The 17,584-nt window shown below is 38.1% G+C and overlaps 1 protein-coding gene across 1 annotated transcript in view; it reads left to right on the forward strand.

Moving 5' to 3' along the window:
• Positions 1 to 17,584, forward strand: part of CHN1 (chimerin 1) — a 97,590-nt gene that overhangs the window by 13,538 nt on the left and 66,468 nt on the right. Inside the window, exons 2-4 of the mRNA XM_027636655.1 lie at positions 6,659 to 6,697; positions 10,012 to 10,067; positions 17,293 to 17,324. Coding sequence (XP_027492456.1) covers positions 6,659 to 6,697; positions 10,012 to 10,067; positions 17,293 to 17,324 — 127 coding nt within the window. The remainder of the gene's footprint in view (positions 1 to 6,658; positions 6,698 to 10,011; positions 10,068 to 17,292; positions 17,325 to 17,584) is intronic.

A 17,584-nucleotide genomic window follows, 5' to 3' on the forward strand; every position in this document is an offset into this window, starting at 1 on the left:
CACTGACAGAAGGCAAACCACGTAAGCTGGCAATAGCTCCCTTTTGGTCCTAGAGGCAATTCGTCTCTGTGATCAGACTGAGATTTAGTTTAACACTTAACAGCTACCCCACTGCAGCTCCCCACCAGGGTGGGTTGTGTCAGCAGCACAGTGGGCTCAGAGCAGGGGATCCTCCATTGGGAGGGTTAGCTGTCTGCACACTGCTGGGACACAGGCCGAGCTCTTACATCTGCCCACATGTTAAAGTGGATGCCTGTCTGATGTCTCTTCTCTGCCCAGAAAAGGTGGAGAAAATAGATGGCTCACTTGGAAGCTTTTGCACTGAAGCTCCTTACAGCAATGGTGTCTGACTGCCTTAGGAAGAGCCTTTATGAGTCTAAAAGTTTTCAAAGCTTTTTTTTCTAATTCAAAGGAAATTGTGTGCCAAGGATAACACTGAAGTAGCATCAAAGACCCAGTAACAGTCTAGAAGTATCAGTCATAGTTGCTGAGTATCATATAGTATATTGTATATTTGGAAATTGGCAGAAAATGTGGCTCTTATTGCCTGGGGTGTTCTCAGCCCTGTGGGGATCTTCCCATAAACAAAGGAAATTCTGTGACACACTAGTTGTGAAACCCTAAATGCTTTCCACATGGCTCCAGGCCACGTATGCCATCAGGTTCTTATCATTAATGTCTTTGCTTTAAGGGGCTAATAAAGCAACATTACTTCTGGATTAACATTATTTATTCAGTGACTTTTAATCCCCAACATTTTTTGTAAAATAACAATATAATAGTTTTTATTTAAGAAAAAGACAATATACCAGAAAGTTGCCTGACATGTCTTAAAAAGAGTGCTGTAAGTCTGTGCAAGATATTTTGGTCAGAAATGGTTTGTTACCCCGTGCTATCAAAAGGTGACGACAGGTTGAGATTGAGCCAGAGGATCATTTCCCCTTTTGTATTCATGTGATGGACTTGAATGCTGAAGAAGTATTTGTTTCTAAGAAAACATTTCATGCCAAGCAAGAAAGCCTGACGTCAGCTTTCTCTCTGGTTTATTGAGCACCGACTGAAATGAAATGCCAGATGGCCTTTGGCAGCTCTGTGTGTGTGTGGCACCCTGAAGCCAAGAGCAGGGACGGGTTGGATTCCACAGGACCTTGTGTAATGCACGTGTAGCCACGTGTGGTGCTTGCTCTTTGCACTGAGGTGCTGCTTCTGCCCCCCACCCCGTTACAGACTGTCATTAACTTACTGCTGCTGGTAGCAGAGGGGTGGAAAGGGACTTTGTAGAAAGAAATGCACATCCCAAGGTCTCGTCTAGGAGTGATGACGGATGTTTGGTGTGTGCCCCTTCCTTCTTTAGTACACATGCAATAGACAGGGATATTTTGGCCATTCTCTGCACCCTCCACCCTGCTGCACCCTCCACCCTGCTGCCCCCTCCCAGAAGCTGCCTGCCATCACTTTCCCCTCCTGCTGCCAGCTGTACAGGGCCTTCTGCAGAACCCTTCCATTGCTGCTGCAGCCAATGATCGGCTTCTCCTATTTACCCTGAAACCATGGAATTGAAGCCCATCTGTTTTAGTGCTGCTGCCTAGGGCAGTGGCTGTATTCATCCTTAATTACCTCAGTGCTGTTTGAGTTTTATTTTGGTTGGAGTGTGTAAAAGCCCTAACTGCTAGGGCCTGCTTGAATGCTGCTGAAAACATTTTGTGATGACTTGAGCTTAGTTTCTGAAATGCTGTTGGCACTTGTACTCTGAAAAACAGAGATAAAATGATGTTTTCTGTTCAACTGGCTGGTTTTTTGTGGCTTGATAATCTCACCAGCCAATAAATTATGGCTTTGTTTCTCTAGGTCAAGTGATTTTTTTTTTTTTTTTACATGCATCCTTTGGGCATAGAGAAGTTGCTAATAAGGAAGATTTTGGGGCGAAGGAGGAATTTTTTAGAAAAAGTTTTTCAGGCACAATAAGGTGTCTGTTGTATGGGTCAGCAAATGGCCACGTCCACTGGTTGTGCATCTCTCCAGGAGTAAATTTTTGACAGACGCTGCTGCCAAACAAAGCAAGATTAGCATCTCACAACACATGCTAACGCTTTCTGGTTAGTGCCTAGGCTGTAGCTTACAGAAGAATGTGACTTACACCATTTTTTGGCCCGAGTTCAGTTCAGAACATGAAATAAGACATTTTTTTCTCCTGATGATATTGGTGTTTGGTCCACATTACTGAGAACTGGCCTCTTCCACAAAGTTCACCACCTGAGGCCTCACTTGGGTTCAATAGGGATATTATCAAAGAAAATCAAACTCTGGGGCAAGAGCTGCTGTGTCAGCAGATGGCTGATTATCTCCTCCTAGACAGTGTTACCCTCTGATGTTAGAGATGACCATGCTGCAGGGAATGACACCCAGTAAAAGAAAAATAAAATTGAATTCTCTACAGGAAATCTCTCTAAGTCCTACATTGCTTTATGGGGTTACCATGCAGAGTTAAATTGCTGCTGCTCCTCTACCTTAGAGCTGACTGATCTTTGATGGGGAGAGAGAACCATTTCAAGCAGAGTTAAACATTTTTATTCTTTCTGTAAAAGGAATATACAAAGACAAACACTCTAAACAGTTTGAGGCAATAGTAACAGTTTTCATATCTGCAGTTAAAATGTACACTGAAAGTACTGCAGTTGTCCAGATTTATATAATGGATAAAATAAGAGTGGGTAAGAAAGAAGGAAAATACCACATTGTAATGTCACAATTAGTCACGTTTGTGTTTATGGAAAATCTGAGATGCTCTCCTAGTGTTTGTGTCTGTATATGAACTTCTGAATGGCTGTAGATTGTCTGTTGGCAGAAACCCTTTTCTGTGGAAGTGTGTGTTTCTGATGGTCACTCTGTGCTTTTCAGTTCTTCATTGCCAGCGGTTTATGTCCAAGATCATAGTTTCCTTTTTTTTTCATGAATTGGTGCGTTCAAAGGAGGGCATGCTGGGCCCAGAGAGCAACACTCCTGCCCACTGTGACATTTCTGGCTGTTGCCAGGAGCTGCCTGTTGTGCTGTTCTGGGCTTTCTATCTCTGTTGTCTCTGCATTTAAGCAAATTTTAAGGAAGCTTTGAGTAGAGATGAGATGAGACGAGATGGCTTGAGAAATGAGATGCTGAGTGGGCTAGTAGGTGAGTCCTAGCAGGACAACAGTGGGAAGCAAACCAAAGCACTGCTTAAGGATGAGAAGAGAGGTCTTGCGTGCAGATGAAGGGTGCTGAGGCTGGGGGAAAGGCAAAGTCCTGGAAAAGAGAGGAGGGAAAAGTGTGTTTGTGAGGCAAGAAGATGATGGCAAGAAAGTGCTGAGTGTTCAGAACTTCTCCTGTGGTTAGAATATAGGGGAACCAAAGGTATATCTTGACGAAACATTGCGCTTCTGAACGGCTTGAAACGGAGTGAGAAAGGATGAGCCACTTGGATCTTGTCATCCATAGGACTCTGCATATAGAAACTGATGGCCTTAAATATTGCTTGTACAAATTGCTAAAGTAAGAACAAACACTATGCCCATGTTGCTGGGAGTAAAGTTGGTGTAACAATGCTTGCTGGAAGCTCTACAGAAAGTTGGAGATCAGTGTTTACAGTCTTACATAGTAAATTTGGCTTACAGGGAAGCTATGTGGCTTTTTACACAAACTGTACTGCGTATGTAGCCCAGCTAATTCTGAGTGAAGGTATCTGTCAGCTTGAAAGTGGTCTCTGTTTGAAATTGGATTTATGTACATGGACAGTGTCTGTGATCTAAGGAGTCCTTGCTCATGAGAGTGCCCCCATACTGGCAAAAATCTCACCAATGCCGGTAGGATGACAGAGCTGGTAGCATCAGTTTAGGTATTTATGTCGTCTGTAGTGCTCTAGGCCTTTGGAGAAGTGTAGCTTTAAGCTGAATTGCATCTTGCTTATGGCAGAAAAGGCAGTTGGATAAAATGTGATGCACAGCTTATAGAAAATTATTTTATCCTGGAAACATTTAGCAGAGCTGAGCTACTGTGAAAAAATCTGAGAACTGACAGAGTAGAGTTGATTGTGTTAATTAGAAAGTGGTGCAGCATTAGTGAGAAAACGTATTTTGGCTTCTGCATTTTCTGTGGGTTTTTTATCATGCCCTAAAGTGCTTTTCAGATGCCTAATTGGAGATGCCAAACAGGAAAGCCTGCACTGTCTGAAAATCAAGCCCTTCTCTTGATAATGCATTTCAAAATACTGATGATGTGTTAAATGCGACCACATCGGTTAATCTTTTAAAAGGAGTAACTAATAGACAGGGGTTGTGTTTATGCTTCTCTTATTTCATATTTGTGTAGTGGGATAGTTTTAGTAATAGAAACATTCTTGCACAGAAACTAACACTACAGACCCTCTGCTTCACCGTTGCTACTGTGCTGTACTTGCTACTACTGTGTTTTATATTAGATAACTTTTTTTAAAAAATCACAATAGAAATGACCTTTTGTTTTTTCATTACCTCATGTGGATGGCCGGAGGGTATTCTCACGCTGTAAAGGCAATAAAGCTCACTGGCAGATTTTTTTTCTAATAAAATCCTGTGCACAGCTGCATAACATAAATCATTCCTTCCCATTTCTGAATGTTAAATGTTTGTTGTATGAAAGTTACTGCTGTTCTTGCCTGACTTTAACAAGGTTTGAGGTTTTTTGTTTGGCACAAATATTGTTGCTTTTTAGTTTTATAACCATGCTGCCCTTAGTTGCAACAATTATATGGCTTGAGTGTGAGCAAGTATAGGTTAGACTGCCAGGATATGTGTATTTTCATAACAGTCAGCTCTTATTTTGCAAATACAGTGTGTTGTCCTTTACTTAGATTATTTATTTGTAAATTTAGTGGGTGTATGTATTGCCAAAAAACAGAGTATAGCAAAAGCAAATTCAGCTAGTGCGGTAAGAGTTGTCTTCTGGGACTAAAGCTATTATTTTTACATAGAAATTTTGCCCCTTTTCCATGTGACATTGCATTGCTAAGGGATCACATTACAATGCTTCTGGAATGAATCGACTTGCACTGCCTTAATTAAAGGTATCAAAGTAGGAATGAATAACCATGGCTGCATCTGTTGCTGCTGATTTGCTTTTACTGCCATAGTACAGTGCAAGCTGCTTAAGGTCTCTCTGCAGATTCAAGGTGTTTTGGCCAATCCACAGGACGTGCTGGAGCATCTGCAGGACCTTCCAAAGATCAAAACCCATCATATTCTGGGGGATGGCAGTTTAATTGAGTGCTGCCTCAATAATAAAGTCATAATGGATTGTATTCATAAAACCCACTGCCACCAAGGTAGTTTGCAAGGACTGCATCCTCTTCATGTGTAGAGCTAAAATACAGGGTAAAAAATTACAGTGCAGGCAGGGCAGAGAGTGTGCTGAGAGGATCTGAGCAAGTCTGTGTCAATTAAACTGGAAAATACCTTGTTCCACTAAGCTCTAATTTAGAGATTTTTGGCATGACTATATATGGGAGAAATGGACGACAGCAAGTATCTGAAGAAGACAGATTCCTTACCCTGAGGGGAGGCAAAGCAAAATCCTTTCTGTGCTTCAGGCTTGGTTTTGCAGACCTTAAGGACTCTCAAGTGTAGATGCCACTCAGGCTAAAATTCAGGCAACAGGTTCCCAGATTGCTTGATCTTTATGTAACCTTATAATAAAAACTAGATATTTGGGGTTTGTTGGATGCAGCAGGTAGTTACAGCGAGCAGAGAATTGCAAACAGAGCTCAGATATGAATGCTGCAGTCAGAAGAGGCTTCAGACAGCAAGGCTGGGTGTGTGGTTGGCTCAGCTTGTGACCTTGTAGTGTTATGAGTATGGAGTAACTCTCACCAGCTCAGAGGCAGAGAGCACAGTGTCTTGCAGAAAGCCTCAGTGACTTGTAGTATCAAAACTGAAGCTGGTCAAGAGCGGTAAAACAGTGGATCAGAGTTGAAGTTTGCATCATAGCCCTGAGCTCAAAACGTCAGATTAGTTGTCAGTGAGTAGTAAGGGTGACAGAAACGTAAGAAGACACTGAAATTTTATTTTTTTTTTTAATTTGATTTGAGAATTAAGATTTGGGGTTAAAATTATGTTGATACATTTAATACATACTCACTACTTCCAAATAGAGATTGTACTCAGTATGAAAAAAAATCCTTCTTTTTTTAAAAATATTTCACAGTACTTTCCTACTCTGATTTTATTTTAGGAGTTGTTAATTGCTGTCTAGAAGAGGAAAAAGCTAATGACAGGAATAAGTTGCATGGAAACCCATTTATTGGAATATAAATTGAGATTAAAAATAATCTTTCTGATGTAGTTTAAAATAGAATTTATAGATATATGTATAGTAAAATAATATGAATTCCCCTTCCCCCTCACAGCATGTTGGCTTCTGATCTGCGTGTTTGCCATTTTGCAAATGTATTTCTTTAGTTTTTCTAGCTGGATAAAGAGAATACCTTCTCACGGTTTTAGTTTGAGTAAAGGGGGGAACTTGTAACAGGTTGTTCTATAATAATTTAGAACCTAGGTGCAATATTTATCTTAATAATTCTGCAAGTGCATCTGCAGGGTTATTTCTGTGTTAAAATGTTTCCAACACAACATTAAGATTTTTTATTTTCTTTCAGATACTGATGAATACAGACCACCTGTTTGGAAATCTTACTGTAAGTATCTCAGCACTTTTTTTCTCCAACTCAGAGCTGAAAAAGTTTCGCTTGGGGGCTTTAAAAGACTTATTTTTCTTTTCAGAATGTGAGTTTAAAAAGCATCAAGGGGTTCATTACTGCTTAGAGATAGTGCAGTTGAACAATCTCCAAGGACAAGTGAGCACTGATTATTTGGAGTAGTGGATTCTCTGCGCGTTATTAACTAAGTTGTCCCTCTCCTGGTTGGTCTGGCTTATATTGGTTTGGCTGCCTAGACCAGGGTTCACATAAATTCTATTCATGTGTTAAAGTTGGTGACCTTACAAACTTTTAAGGTACCTTGTTATCTAGTACCTTGCATTACCAGAGCTGAGACTTGAACTGGTTAGAAAAAGACTCAAAATAAATTGTTTGCCTCCAGAGTTTGCTGATGTAATATTGTTGCTTTTTATAACCATGCTGCCATTAGTTGTAATAACTATATGGCTTGAGTGTGAGCAAGCATAATGCTTGCTCACACTGCGCATAAAATTATGTGGTAAAACGAGCATTTGTTTGGCCTGGCGTGACAAATCACAAGCAGGTTTTTTGAAGCCTGCTGGTCTGGGCTCTGCAACTCTTCAGTGTGTGTGCCCTAGCCCAGAGGAAGCTGGCCTTGCAGCTGCCTTAGTCAGGTGAGCAGGACAACAGTCCAGGTGCATTGCCCTGAGATCAGAGTGCCACTCTCTTGGGAACTTCACAACTTGCTGGGTTTTATTTCAAACTAAAAAAAAAATAAACCCACAAAAAAACCCCACACAAACCAAAAAACTCAAACCCATAAAAAAGCACAACCAACATTACATTTTTAAATGCAAAAGAATTCCACGTAAAGGAATGACCTGTTGTTTGGCTGGGCTAATGAAGGTTCAGGGACATAGAAGAGAGCATGAGACAAATGGCACTGTAAAAGGGCATCTCAGCTTCCCATAGTATCTCACATATAAATTCTAGTTCTTTGTAGATAGAAAAGCCAAGATGTAAGACATTTTGAGACTCAGGAAACACAGCAAGAAAGAAGAGTCTTCTGTGAAAAGCAGATTTTGAAAGCAGAATGTTTGTGTGTATAACACACTTAGCAGTTTAGGGACATCAGACTTACACTTGCATTACTTTGTATATATTCAGCTTGATGTCTTCAGGCTGGATAAAGGATTTGCTCAAGCAACATTTCACACCATGAAAATGTCCCCTCTAAAGGTTGGGGAGATTTAGCTTCTGATAAAATGTAGTTATTTCAAAAGGTTTCCATCCTGCTGTGGGAGACTTTTCAGTCAGAGATACGGGAGTGTTCTTAAAGGGTTGGTGAGAACCATGGTTAGAAAGAGAGTAAGTGTTAAGAGAGCAGTTTAAAGTATTTTTTTCAGTGTACCTTCTGTGAACTGGGGAACACTGCTTCCTTGTTTGTTTTGTTCCCTGCCATAATCTGTAATGGGGAGGTACAAGCTCTCTAAATACCCAATCTTCATTGGCCCCTTGCCAGGAGCTGAAGGCATAGGCACATGCAAACGTGTATGCACCCACTCTCCTATAACACCTCTGTTTGCCTGCCATGGTGAACCCTTCATGTGGTTCAGAAGTAAGCTCAGAATCACAGGGTTTGATTATGTTTCTGTCTCATGACAGATGAAGAGGAATGTCTTGTTTGACTTTCCTGGCAATAATTACAGCAAGGAAACTGGTGTTGAAGGGTTTGAATTGCATACATCAGTTAGAGGAGGAGGGATAGGCATCCTGTTTTGTAACTTAGCTAGTCAACCTTCTGTGCTTCTTGCTGGAAGAGGAGTACTGCCATTGGTGAAAAATAATTTCCTTTCAGAAAGTCTTTTCAGCCTGGCTTGAAGTAAGGTGGAAAACAGTTCTCAGTTTTCAACCAATTTCTGTAGACCATGCCCATTGTAAGTCTCCACTACTCTTCTTTGAAATTCAGAAAAATCCATACTTGATCTGTAATTTTATTTTTTTTTTCTTTGAACTTGGCTCTGCAGTTTTCAGAATTAGATATGGACAAGGCCTGGTGCCATCAAATACAGCTTTTACAATAAAAGCTAGGGAACTGCTGGCAAAATAAATGGTCATACTATGCTTGAAATGCTAACTGCAGTTTTATATACCAATGTGCTGATCTTCATCACTTGCAAAAATCATTCTTGTATTACCAACACCAAATGGTAAGGATCGATTTTAGTAACAACAGGAAAAACCATTAGCTTTTTTTGTGTGGAACAAAGGCAGTGGTTTTTTCCAGTTTATCTTATGATTCTGTGATCATCTGGCATCTTGCCATTTTCTCCATTCCAATGTAATTTAGCCCATAAATACAGCATTTGCCAGTGGAAAAGACTTGTAATCAAATGAGAAGTGTAATGAAGTCAAATCGTATTTGTTAAATTAGTGTATAGTCTTAATACCTTAAGAAGGTGATAACACATGTTATTAGACCTTGGTATTAGTACTAATTGAAACATAATTTAATTTTGAAAGATTACAATTCCAAATGTCAATTTTGACAGTTCTAGAGTACTGTTCAAATACTATATTAGTGTTGACAGCCTCATTTTGAAGGAGACTTACCAAACCACACTGAACTGGGGTAGAAGTTGCTATTATATTAGAAAGTCTGCACATACTAGTACCATTAAATTTACATGTGGTTCCTAAGATCTATTCTGGTGTGATGAAGCTTATTTTAAAAATAGAGAAAAAGGAGGAGAGAAGATGTAAATGTAAGTGTATGTCCTAATTTGGGCTTTAACTGTTTTACTCTGCTTCTCAACTCCAGATGTCTTTTGATCTGCTAATGCAAAGGCCATCTTTCTCTTTCTTCAGAAAGGTCATCACTGAACAGTGGCAAAAGCAGAGTGATACTGCATAGTTCTCAGTGATTCTCGTCTTGACATATGACTGAGTGTGTGCTCAGCATAGTAGGATGGGGCTCCATCTGTTTACTGAAGAAAGTCTGACAGCAGCCTGATTTGACATATAATAAACTTTAATTTGTGTTTAGTATGATTCTTTTTCCGATCTCCTTGTTGAAAACTTAACTGGTCTCACCTAGTTATTCCATATTACTTGATCAATTAATTGTAAAGAAAATCAATATCCTGTTTTAGCTAGCAACATTCTTTTTTCTGACCACGTATTGGTAAATTTTGAGACTTTGGTATCCTTAGTATCCTTGCATTAAACTTTGCAGAAAGTCTCCTTATTTAAACAGCAGTATTTAATGTTAAAATGTCTAGCTACTGCAATGATTCTGTATTAATTAGAGTTTAACTTCTGCCTCCTCCCAGTGTATCAGTTGCAACAGGAAGCTCCCCATCCTAGAAGAATAACCTGTACTTGTGAGGTAGGTATTGTGAAATTCAGTTTATTACAGAGTCCAGTAATTCCATGTCTATACTTAATTGTGTCCAACCCCAACAGTGGTTCTTTGGGACAGTTTGTGCTGTGATTGGAGCGAGTAGCCTTGGGGGCACTGGTACTTGGAAATCCATTTGGTCTAAAAATGGAATTAAAAGCATGTGTATACCTGAGAATCATTTAATACTTTTTGATTCTTAGATATATGGAAACACACATTTTCTTCTCCTTTTTGGGTCAGAAATTCAAAGAAGCAAAAGCAGAGCTGTAGAGGGGGACTATGTACCTGTTTATCCAGACATCACTGCTAGATGTGTAAAATAAATGAACAGAGGGAAGACTGAACCCTGGTGCTGTTATTTGAGTCATAATACTTAAGACTCATTAATAGCAGGAGCTGAGCTATACAGAGCCACAGATTTTAAGACTGAACTGGTAACTATGGGATCCTGTTGATAGACAGTGATACAGAAGCACCTGCTCATGGGTGTCAGCTGTTGAGGCAGACCCCAAATTCTAGTGTGCCCTGAGCTCCCATTCAGCAGAGCAGCACCTCTCCAGAGCTGTGGTGCTGGAGGGTTTAACTGATAACAAACATGGGTGCCAGCAAGATTTAGTCATAACTACATCTGTCTTGCAGTTTCAGTTAGGAACCTGGGAAACATTAATTTCAGTTTCAAAAATTCTGAAATGTTAGGCAGTATTACAACACACAGCTCTTACTGAATAACTGAAGTTTATTACATGGCTACAATAAAAATTGAGTATTTTTATCAAAAGAAAAAGAAATTTAATCTTTGCCAAGAGAAAGAAAATTAATCTTTGAGACATGTTAGTTGCTTCATGTAGTAATAAATACAGAGAGATCTAACACTGTCTGGAACAATAATAGCTTATAGTTTAGATCACAAGGAGAATTACTTGACAGAATTAAATGGTTGTTTCTCTGTCATCTCTTCAAATACCCAATTGTGATTCTGTGAAGTAGTCTGTAAATTTTTAAAATAAAACATAGAGGTTTAACAAAAGTGAAATACTGCACTTCGTGGAAGCATGCTTGCTTTCCTTTGTGAATTTGATAAATTTGTGTTTTTAAAAAAGGTATAGCTGTAACTTATTGCACTTAGGAAAGATATAGCTATAGAAAAGAAAAACACAGGAATTTTACAAGAATTTTAGCACAAAGTTTGTTTTGACAAGGGTTTCTACTGTTAATGAGTGTCCAAGCAGAGGTATTCTTGTTAAAATTGTTGTGCAGGTATCTTATGTACATCAAATAAATTGGGATGGAGATTTGAAGGAAAGATAAGTACAGAAGATAAGGTCTGAGCTGTGAAAACAAGGAAGGTTTTCCAGTTTTTTATTCTCATTGCAACATTATTAAGAAGGTTCTCTTCTATTTTGTGTGTTCTCTATGATACAATTTTCATTACAGTAATATACAAAGTATCTGAATTCTTGTAAAAGCTTAGTCTTACAGTACTGGTTTATGATTGTTCAGAGTGCTCATCTGGATAAAGTATTTTATTCCTTTCCTCCAGTGGATTGTGTTTGTTGTTGTAAAGTGCTGCTGGACAGTTGTTTTTTTCTTCTTCTCATCAAAAGTATTTCCCTGGTGGAAGAAGTGGTAGTATGTGTAGGTATTTGTGTATTGTAAAACATTTTAAGGGATTTTTGGTAGTTTTGTTCATTGAGGTGCTGACGTTACAGCTGTACAATAATCACTGTAGCCTTTTATTTTTTGAGTCTTATCTCGGAATCTTGCTGTTGTTGACCCCCACAGTAGCAGACTTATAGTGTAATGCTCATAAATATTTTGCATGTCAGCTGCACAAAGTATATGTACCCTGTAGTCAAGAAGAAACTGTAAACTGATAAAAGAAGTCTGGTATATTCACTAAGATCTGTTGGCATTATATCCCATGCTAGTTTGACTGCAGAGAAGTGCTTTGGAGTCGTTTTGCCCCAGGTGATAAGAAGTCACAAGCAAATTTTATACCGAGTTCTCCTTTGTACTATTTCTCAGAATACTATTAGCCTATCTGGTCAAATAAGCAGACATAAATGTGTATCCAGTATATGAAAATTAAAAATGTCTCCTGCCTCTGGAGTGCTGAAAATCTTTCAGCTATTGATCAGATACAGATTGTCTTCTTTTTAGAATCAAACAAGAGACTTACTCTTGCCAGCCAAATATAGAAGCATCTGTGTAAAACTTCTTCAAATACGAATCACACTGAATACTACAACTTTCTCATCCTCATTATCACTGAATTTAAGTTAGAAAATTTTATTAGCTATACAGGTAGCAAACTGAAAACTTGGACTGGTTTACAAAGGAATATTTGCCATGGGTGAATGCTGTCCTGCATGAACTAATCATCCAGGCTCTTTGGAGGGTACCTGATCTCACTGCATCCCTACATGGAGAGGTCCTCCGGGTCTAATTCTATGAACTGATAGCCTGTTAACGGGAGATTGGCAAAAGTACCACAAACAATCAAAACACTCTGCTAAGTCCTGTCATCACTGAAAAAAGAAAGGCAACACATTAGTGCCTTTAATGTCATGTTTCTATGAATTTATTCCAAAGCAAGATAATAACATATGACAAACTTTAAGTAAGTGTAAAACTATCCCTGTGTCAGAGCGAACAGAAAAATGAGATATTCTGTATTTTAAAATAGCTTCTTGAACTCCGCAGCGTAAGCCCGTCTCCACCATGCACATTGTTGTAGAAACTAAGAACTAAAAGCTGCAGATTTAGAAACCAGTGAGAATTGATAAAATGGAACTATGAAAGAATCAGTCAATTCCAGATATTTAGCTGCAGAACAGAACACATTAAATACACGTTTTATCATTAAAGAATCGGGTTATTTTCAAAAAAGTTCTTTGAAGCTTATTTTTATCTAATAAAGGTAAAATTGAAAGAATGCAGTATCAGTGTGCATTTTCCTACTTCTGCATTAATTCTTTATAATGCACATAACTGGTTTTCATTATAAGTGTTGAAAAATTTATGCAGCTGAGCTGATTTGAAGTGAAAATATATTCAGCGAGCAGTAATTTGTTTAACCTTTCCCTCTAGTCTCAGCCTCTTCTGCTTGTGTTGAGCTTTGTGATCTGTTCTTTCTCAGCTGGGTTTCTATTAGCAGCCATACATGAGTCAGTGGGGAGCAGAATCTTTTCCTAAGTGGTTGAATTATTCAGCTGTATAAACAAATTCATAAATATTAGGAAAAGAATCTTGGTCCTGAGAACATCAAAGAGGTCAGTAGGAGGGAACAATATGTAATTTGGTGAGGTATTAGCACAAAAATTGCTCTTCTTGCCTTACTGTAATCCACTTGTTGACATAAGCAAAAGTGATGATTAAGGGAAAAAAGCGCTTGTTAAAGAATAATTGGAAATCACACCATAAAAACCCCAACCTTTTATTTAATGTGCAAAGGCACACGTTGTACAAGTGCTGATACCGAGAGGTGTATTCAACAGAATGACCTACTTAACATGAAATGCTTCTCAAATACAAAGAATTCAAGTTTCTGCTCTGCTACACCAGTTTCATATTAGAGCAACACACAGATCAGTGGAAGGGCTCAGAAGTAAAAGAGCATTGCATTCATTTGGGATTTTTTATTGTGAAGGTGCAGCAGAGCCAAGGCTTTTAACATTCTGTGAGGTTAAAGTTGATGATTCTGTAACATTCTAAGGATATCTGACTTCTACATGAGGCTTGCATCCAAATTATAATGTCGTTTGTCCAGTTAATATTGTATTTCCTCTATGAAATTTGTATTTTTTCTGCATATAATCTTTTATGTATGCATGTGCAGGCATATTTAGGGCATCCTTGACTGCTATATGAAAGCATGACATGCTAAATTTTAAATAACTATATGAAAAAATATGTATTATGGATATAATTAAAAGCACTGGCCTTTTCTGTCCAGTTGAGAGGCTTCATCCTAATTCAGTGCTAGTAGTTAAGAAGCCTATCAAACAGCATCTCTGCGTAGTATTGTGAAAATGGTCTGTTAGTAGTCAAGATACATATAGATGGGCATATATAATGCACATCCTTGTTAGAGCTGTTTGTAAGGTGGCTTTTTCTGTAGGATATTCGGCCAGGTTGACTTCCCAAATTTCGTGGTAGCTAAGCTCTTTTCCAAAGGAATGGCTACTGTAAGGTACTTGCCAAATCTGCCCCACTTACCTGTTTATAAATTTGGTTTCCTTGGTTTCACACCTCAGTTTGAAAAAATCAGAAATTAAACAATGGTGGATATCTTGTTGATTTTTGTGTTTCTTGCAGGTATCATAGGGAGACCTTATTTTTTTTTTCTCTGGCCTCTGCATCAGTGATATACAAGTATACACATTGAAAACAAATATCTCACTTTTTTTTTTTCTAAGTTAGAAGCAATTTTTAAAACTTTGCCAAACAAACAGCAATAGGAAATTTTTCCCATAAATAAAATGTCCAGAGAAGTCAAAAGAGAGTGTTCAACTGATCTTTGCAGGATACAGAGAAAATTAAGTACTTAAGGTTGCCTTTACTTGTGCTTAATGATACTTTAGTCCAGAAATACTGCCAAATCAGAACGAAACTCTGCAGAGGATAATTATACTGTATTTTCAGCTAACAGTTTTAGCTAAAATGACCAATTTCTTGCTATTGCTTTGATCTTATTTAAAAATGTATTTCCTTTCTTAGGTGGGTTTTAGTTCCAGTCCAGATGGATGTTTTGGTTTTGTCTCCTTAAGGATGACTGACTGTTAAAGTTAGACTAATGAAGCTTCTAAACTAAAATGTTTTGGCTTTCAGTGCTCATGTACAATGGGAGGATACATGGGTGCCTGTGATTCTAAATTGTAGAATTAATTATGTAGAATATGATCAGTCAGGAACTTTGTGAAGTCCAGGCAGACACAAAAGACCAAAAAAGCTGCATGTTACTTCTGGTTCTGGTGCAGCTAAGGATACCTAAAGTAAGAACAAACGCTATGTCTGAGTTGCTAGGAGTATAGTTGATGTAAAAGCACTTTTTATGGGAAGCTGGAGAACAGTGTTTACTGTCTTACATGGTAAATTTGACTTAGAGGGAATCTGTGTGGTTTTTTAAGTACACATGAACTGCACTGTGTATGTAGCCCAGCTAATTCTGAATGAAATACAAGGCCTCTGCTGAGCTCTGCTGGAATTTCCTTAAAGTCTTAATGTATGTATTCAATCTAGATGTCAAAAAACCCCAAATATTATCATAAATGTAAAAAGTTGTGGAAAAAAACCCAAAACACAAACAGGCAATAAAACTCAGTGAGTTGAGGTTCCAGCTGTACTAAGTCTTATATAAGCAGACAGTGCTGCACATCAACATTTCTACTAAAGGTTTTTTGCAAGTTGGTAAAACTGATCAGTAGAAACTCAGAGTTAACAGAAGTGGTTATTTTCCTTTTTAACTCATCATCCACCAAGATGAACTGCAAGCCCAGCTACAATTGACTGGAAGTCCAGTGGAGCTTTTTTTGTCATGCTTTGCTTCAGTCTTCTGCTAATTCACACTTTCAAATGTTTGCACACAGAGTATATTATAAATTGTCTTAGGAATTGCAAGTACTCTGAAGATGCTCTGTCACATTAGTAATCCATTTCTGAAAAGGAATGCCTTTGCTTTTATAAATTTTCCAATTCTGTCATATAAATTCGCTGAGATAAATATAAAATCTCAGTAGACAGACAACAAAATCTTATTCATGACAGGATTCTTCTTTTAATAACTGCCTGAAACTAGTGTCTTGGCTTAAGGGTTTAGTTAGGAATTGTTGCAAGTTTCTATAATATCAACAATAAAATGCTTTCACTTTTTCTCTGTTCGTATTGCTATCTTCTTATTAAGAAATAGCCTACATTTAAAAAAAATATTTAATGCCTTTCTTCTTTATTGAAATTATTAAGTCTCTTCAGGCCCTTTAAAAACAATTATAACACCAGTCAACTCTTGTTTGCTCTTATAAAGGAAAAGGAAATCTTTTAGAACAAGATAAATCTTTTCAGTGATGGAATGTTTTTTCAAAAGTGATGAACCATCACAATAGCTTTTATTTGCTGGGAATGTGGAAGAATTGTTCTTAGACTGTACATCAGGATGTATGTCGGTTTTTGTTGTTTTGGTCATCTGAAATCTTTATACTCCACTGAAATAACTGGAGAAAAGTGCTAATATTAATAGGCTTTCTGTTGAAAAGATGTAAAAAAGAAACTGAATTGGCAGTTTACTGTATTTTATGTTTCAGTATAGCTGAATTGTTTTATACTTTTGTAGCTCAGGTTGCATAACTGTTGAATTTTACTCCCCAAAGAGTTTCCTCCTTTAAATTTAACAAGAAAGGATAATCTGGTGGTTTAGATTATTGAGCTGATTTCTGGGAGGTCTGCCATTCCTCACTTAGCTCTAAATGTCCTGGAAAAATGCAGATGCATTATTTCATCCAAAATAATTATCAGGCAAATTGCAATCTGACACCTTTGCATTTTGTGTGCGTTTATGCAGTATGGTCTCTAGAGCGCACCCAGATTGGAGTTACACAACATAACACATGCATACCTGTTGTTGAGATCTTTTAGTTGATACTACAGATCACATAGTTTAATAAAGTTGAGAAGTACAAGGCTGAGGCACTTGATCACTTTAATTCACTTTAATTTAGGCACTTTAATTAACCATTTGCCCTCACTCTGAGAGGATATGGTAGTGGCTTTATTTCCTTCAGCAGTGGCACCAGCAGCTCTGTGATGGAAGGTAACTTATAAATTTAAGTGTTCTATAGATGCTTCACTCTATTAGTACACTCAACAATACTGTGCACTTACATGAATGAAATTCAAACATTGTTGTCCCTTTTTGGCAGCCTGTACAAGCAACATTCAACGCCATCAGTTTGTATATGCGGAGTCCTGAGGATGACATGATCCAAGTGGTTCATCCTGTCTCACTCCAGGCCATTCAGAAGTGCACTGTTTCCTGAAGGCCTACCTATGGTTTCCCTATGTTCTAATCACAGGAAAAATTCTGGATAGTAGATGATTTTTGTCTGTACTTTCACATTATATCCCTCTCTATTTTTAAATACTATATTGTGGACAGTATGCTTACTGTATAGGTTCTCTTGTTATGAAACATTACAATTTCTGTTGTTTCTTCTAGGTAGAGAACAGACCCAAATATTATGGAAGAGAGTAAGTAACATACACCTCTGAAAGTGGTTTATCTGAACATGTTGGTTGATACTAGTTATAGAAGGTGGCAAGTGTTTACTCTGTGCCCTGTGTTTATTCTGTGTGTTTTACAGCAGTGTGTCTTTGCTCACCATCAAATTGTTATTGCAGTACCATTGCTTTTGTCTGCCTAAAATTACAGCTGCAGTTTCTGATGGATATGGATATCACTGTGTGCTATTTTAAGTGAGGAAAACATACATGTGTTTCTGTGCTTTCAA

Source organism: Corapipo altera, unplaced genomic scaffold (genome assembly GCF_003945725.1).
Source record: "Corapipo altera isolate COAL_440 unplaced genomic scaffold, ASM394572v1 45, whole genome shotgun sequence".
NCBI lineage: Eukaryota > Metazoa > Chordata > Aves > Passeriformes > Pipridae > Corapipo > Corapipo altera.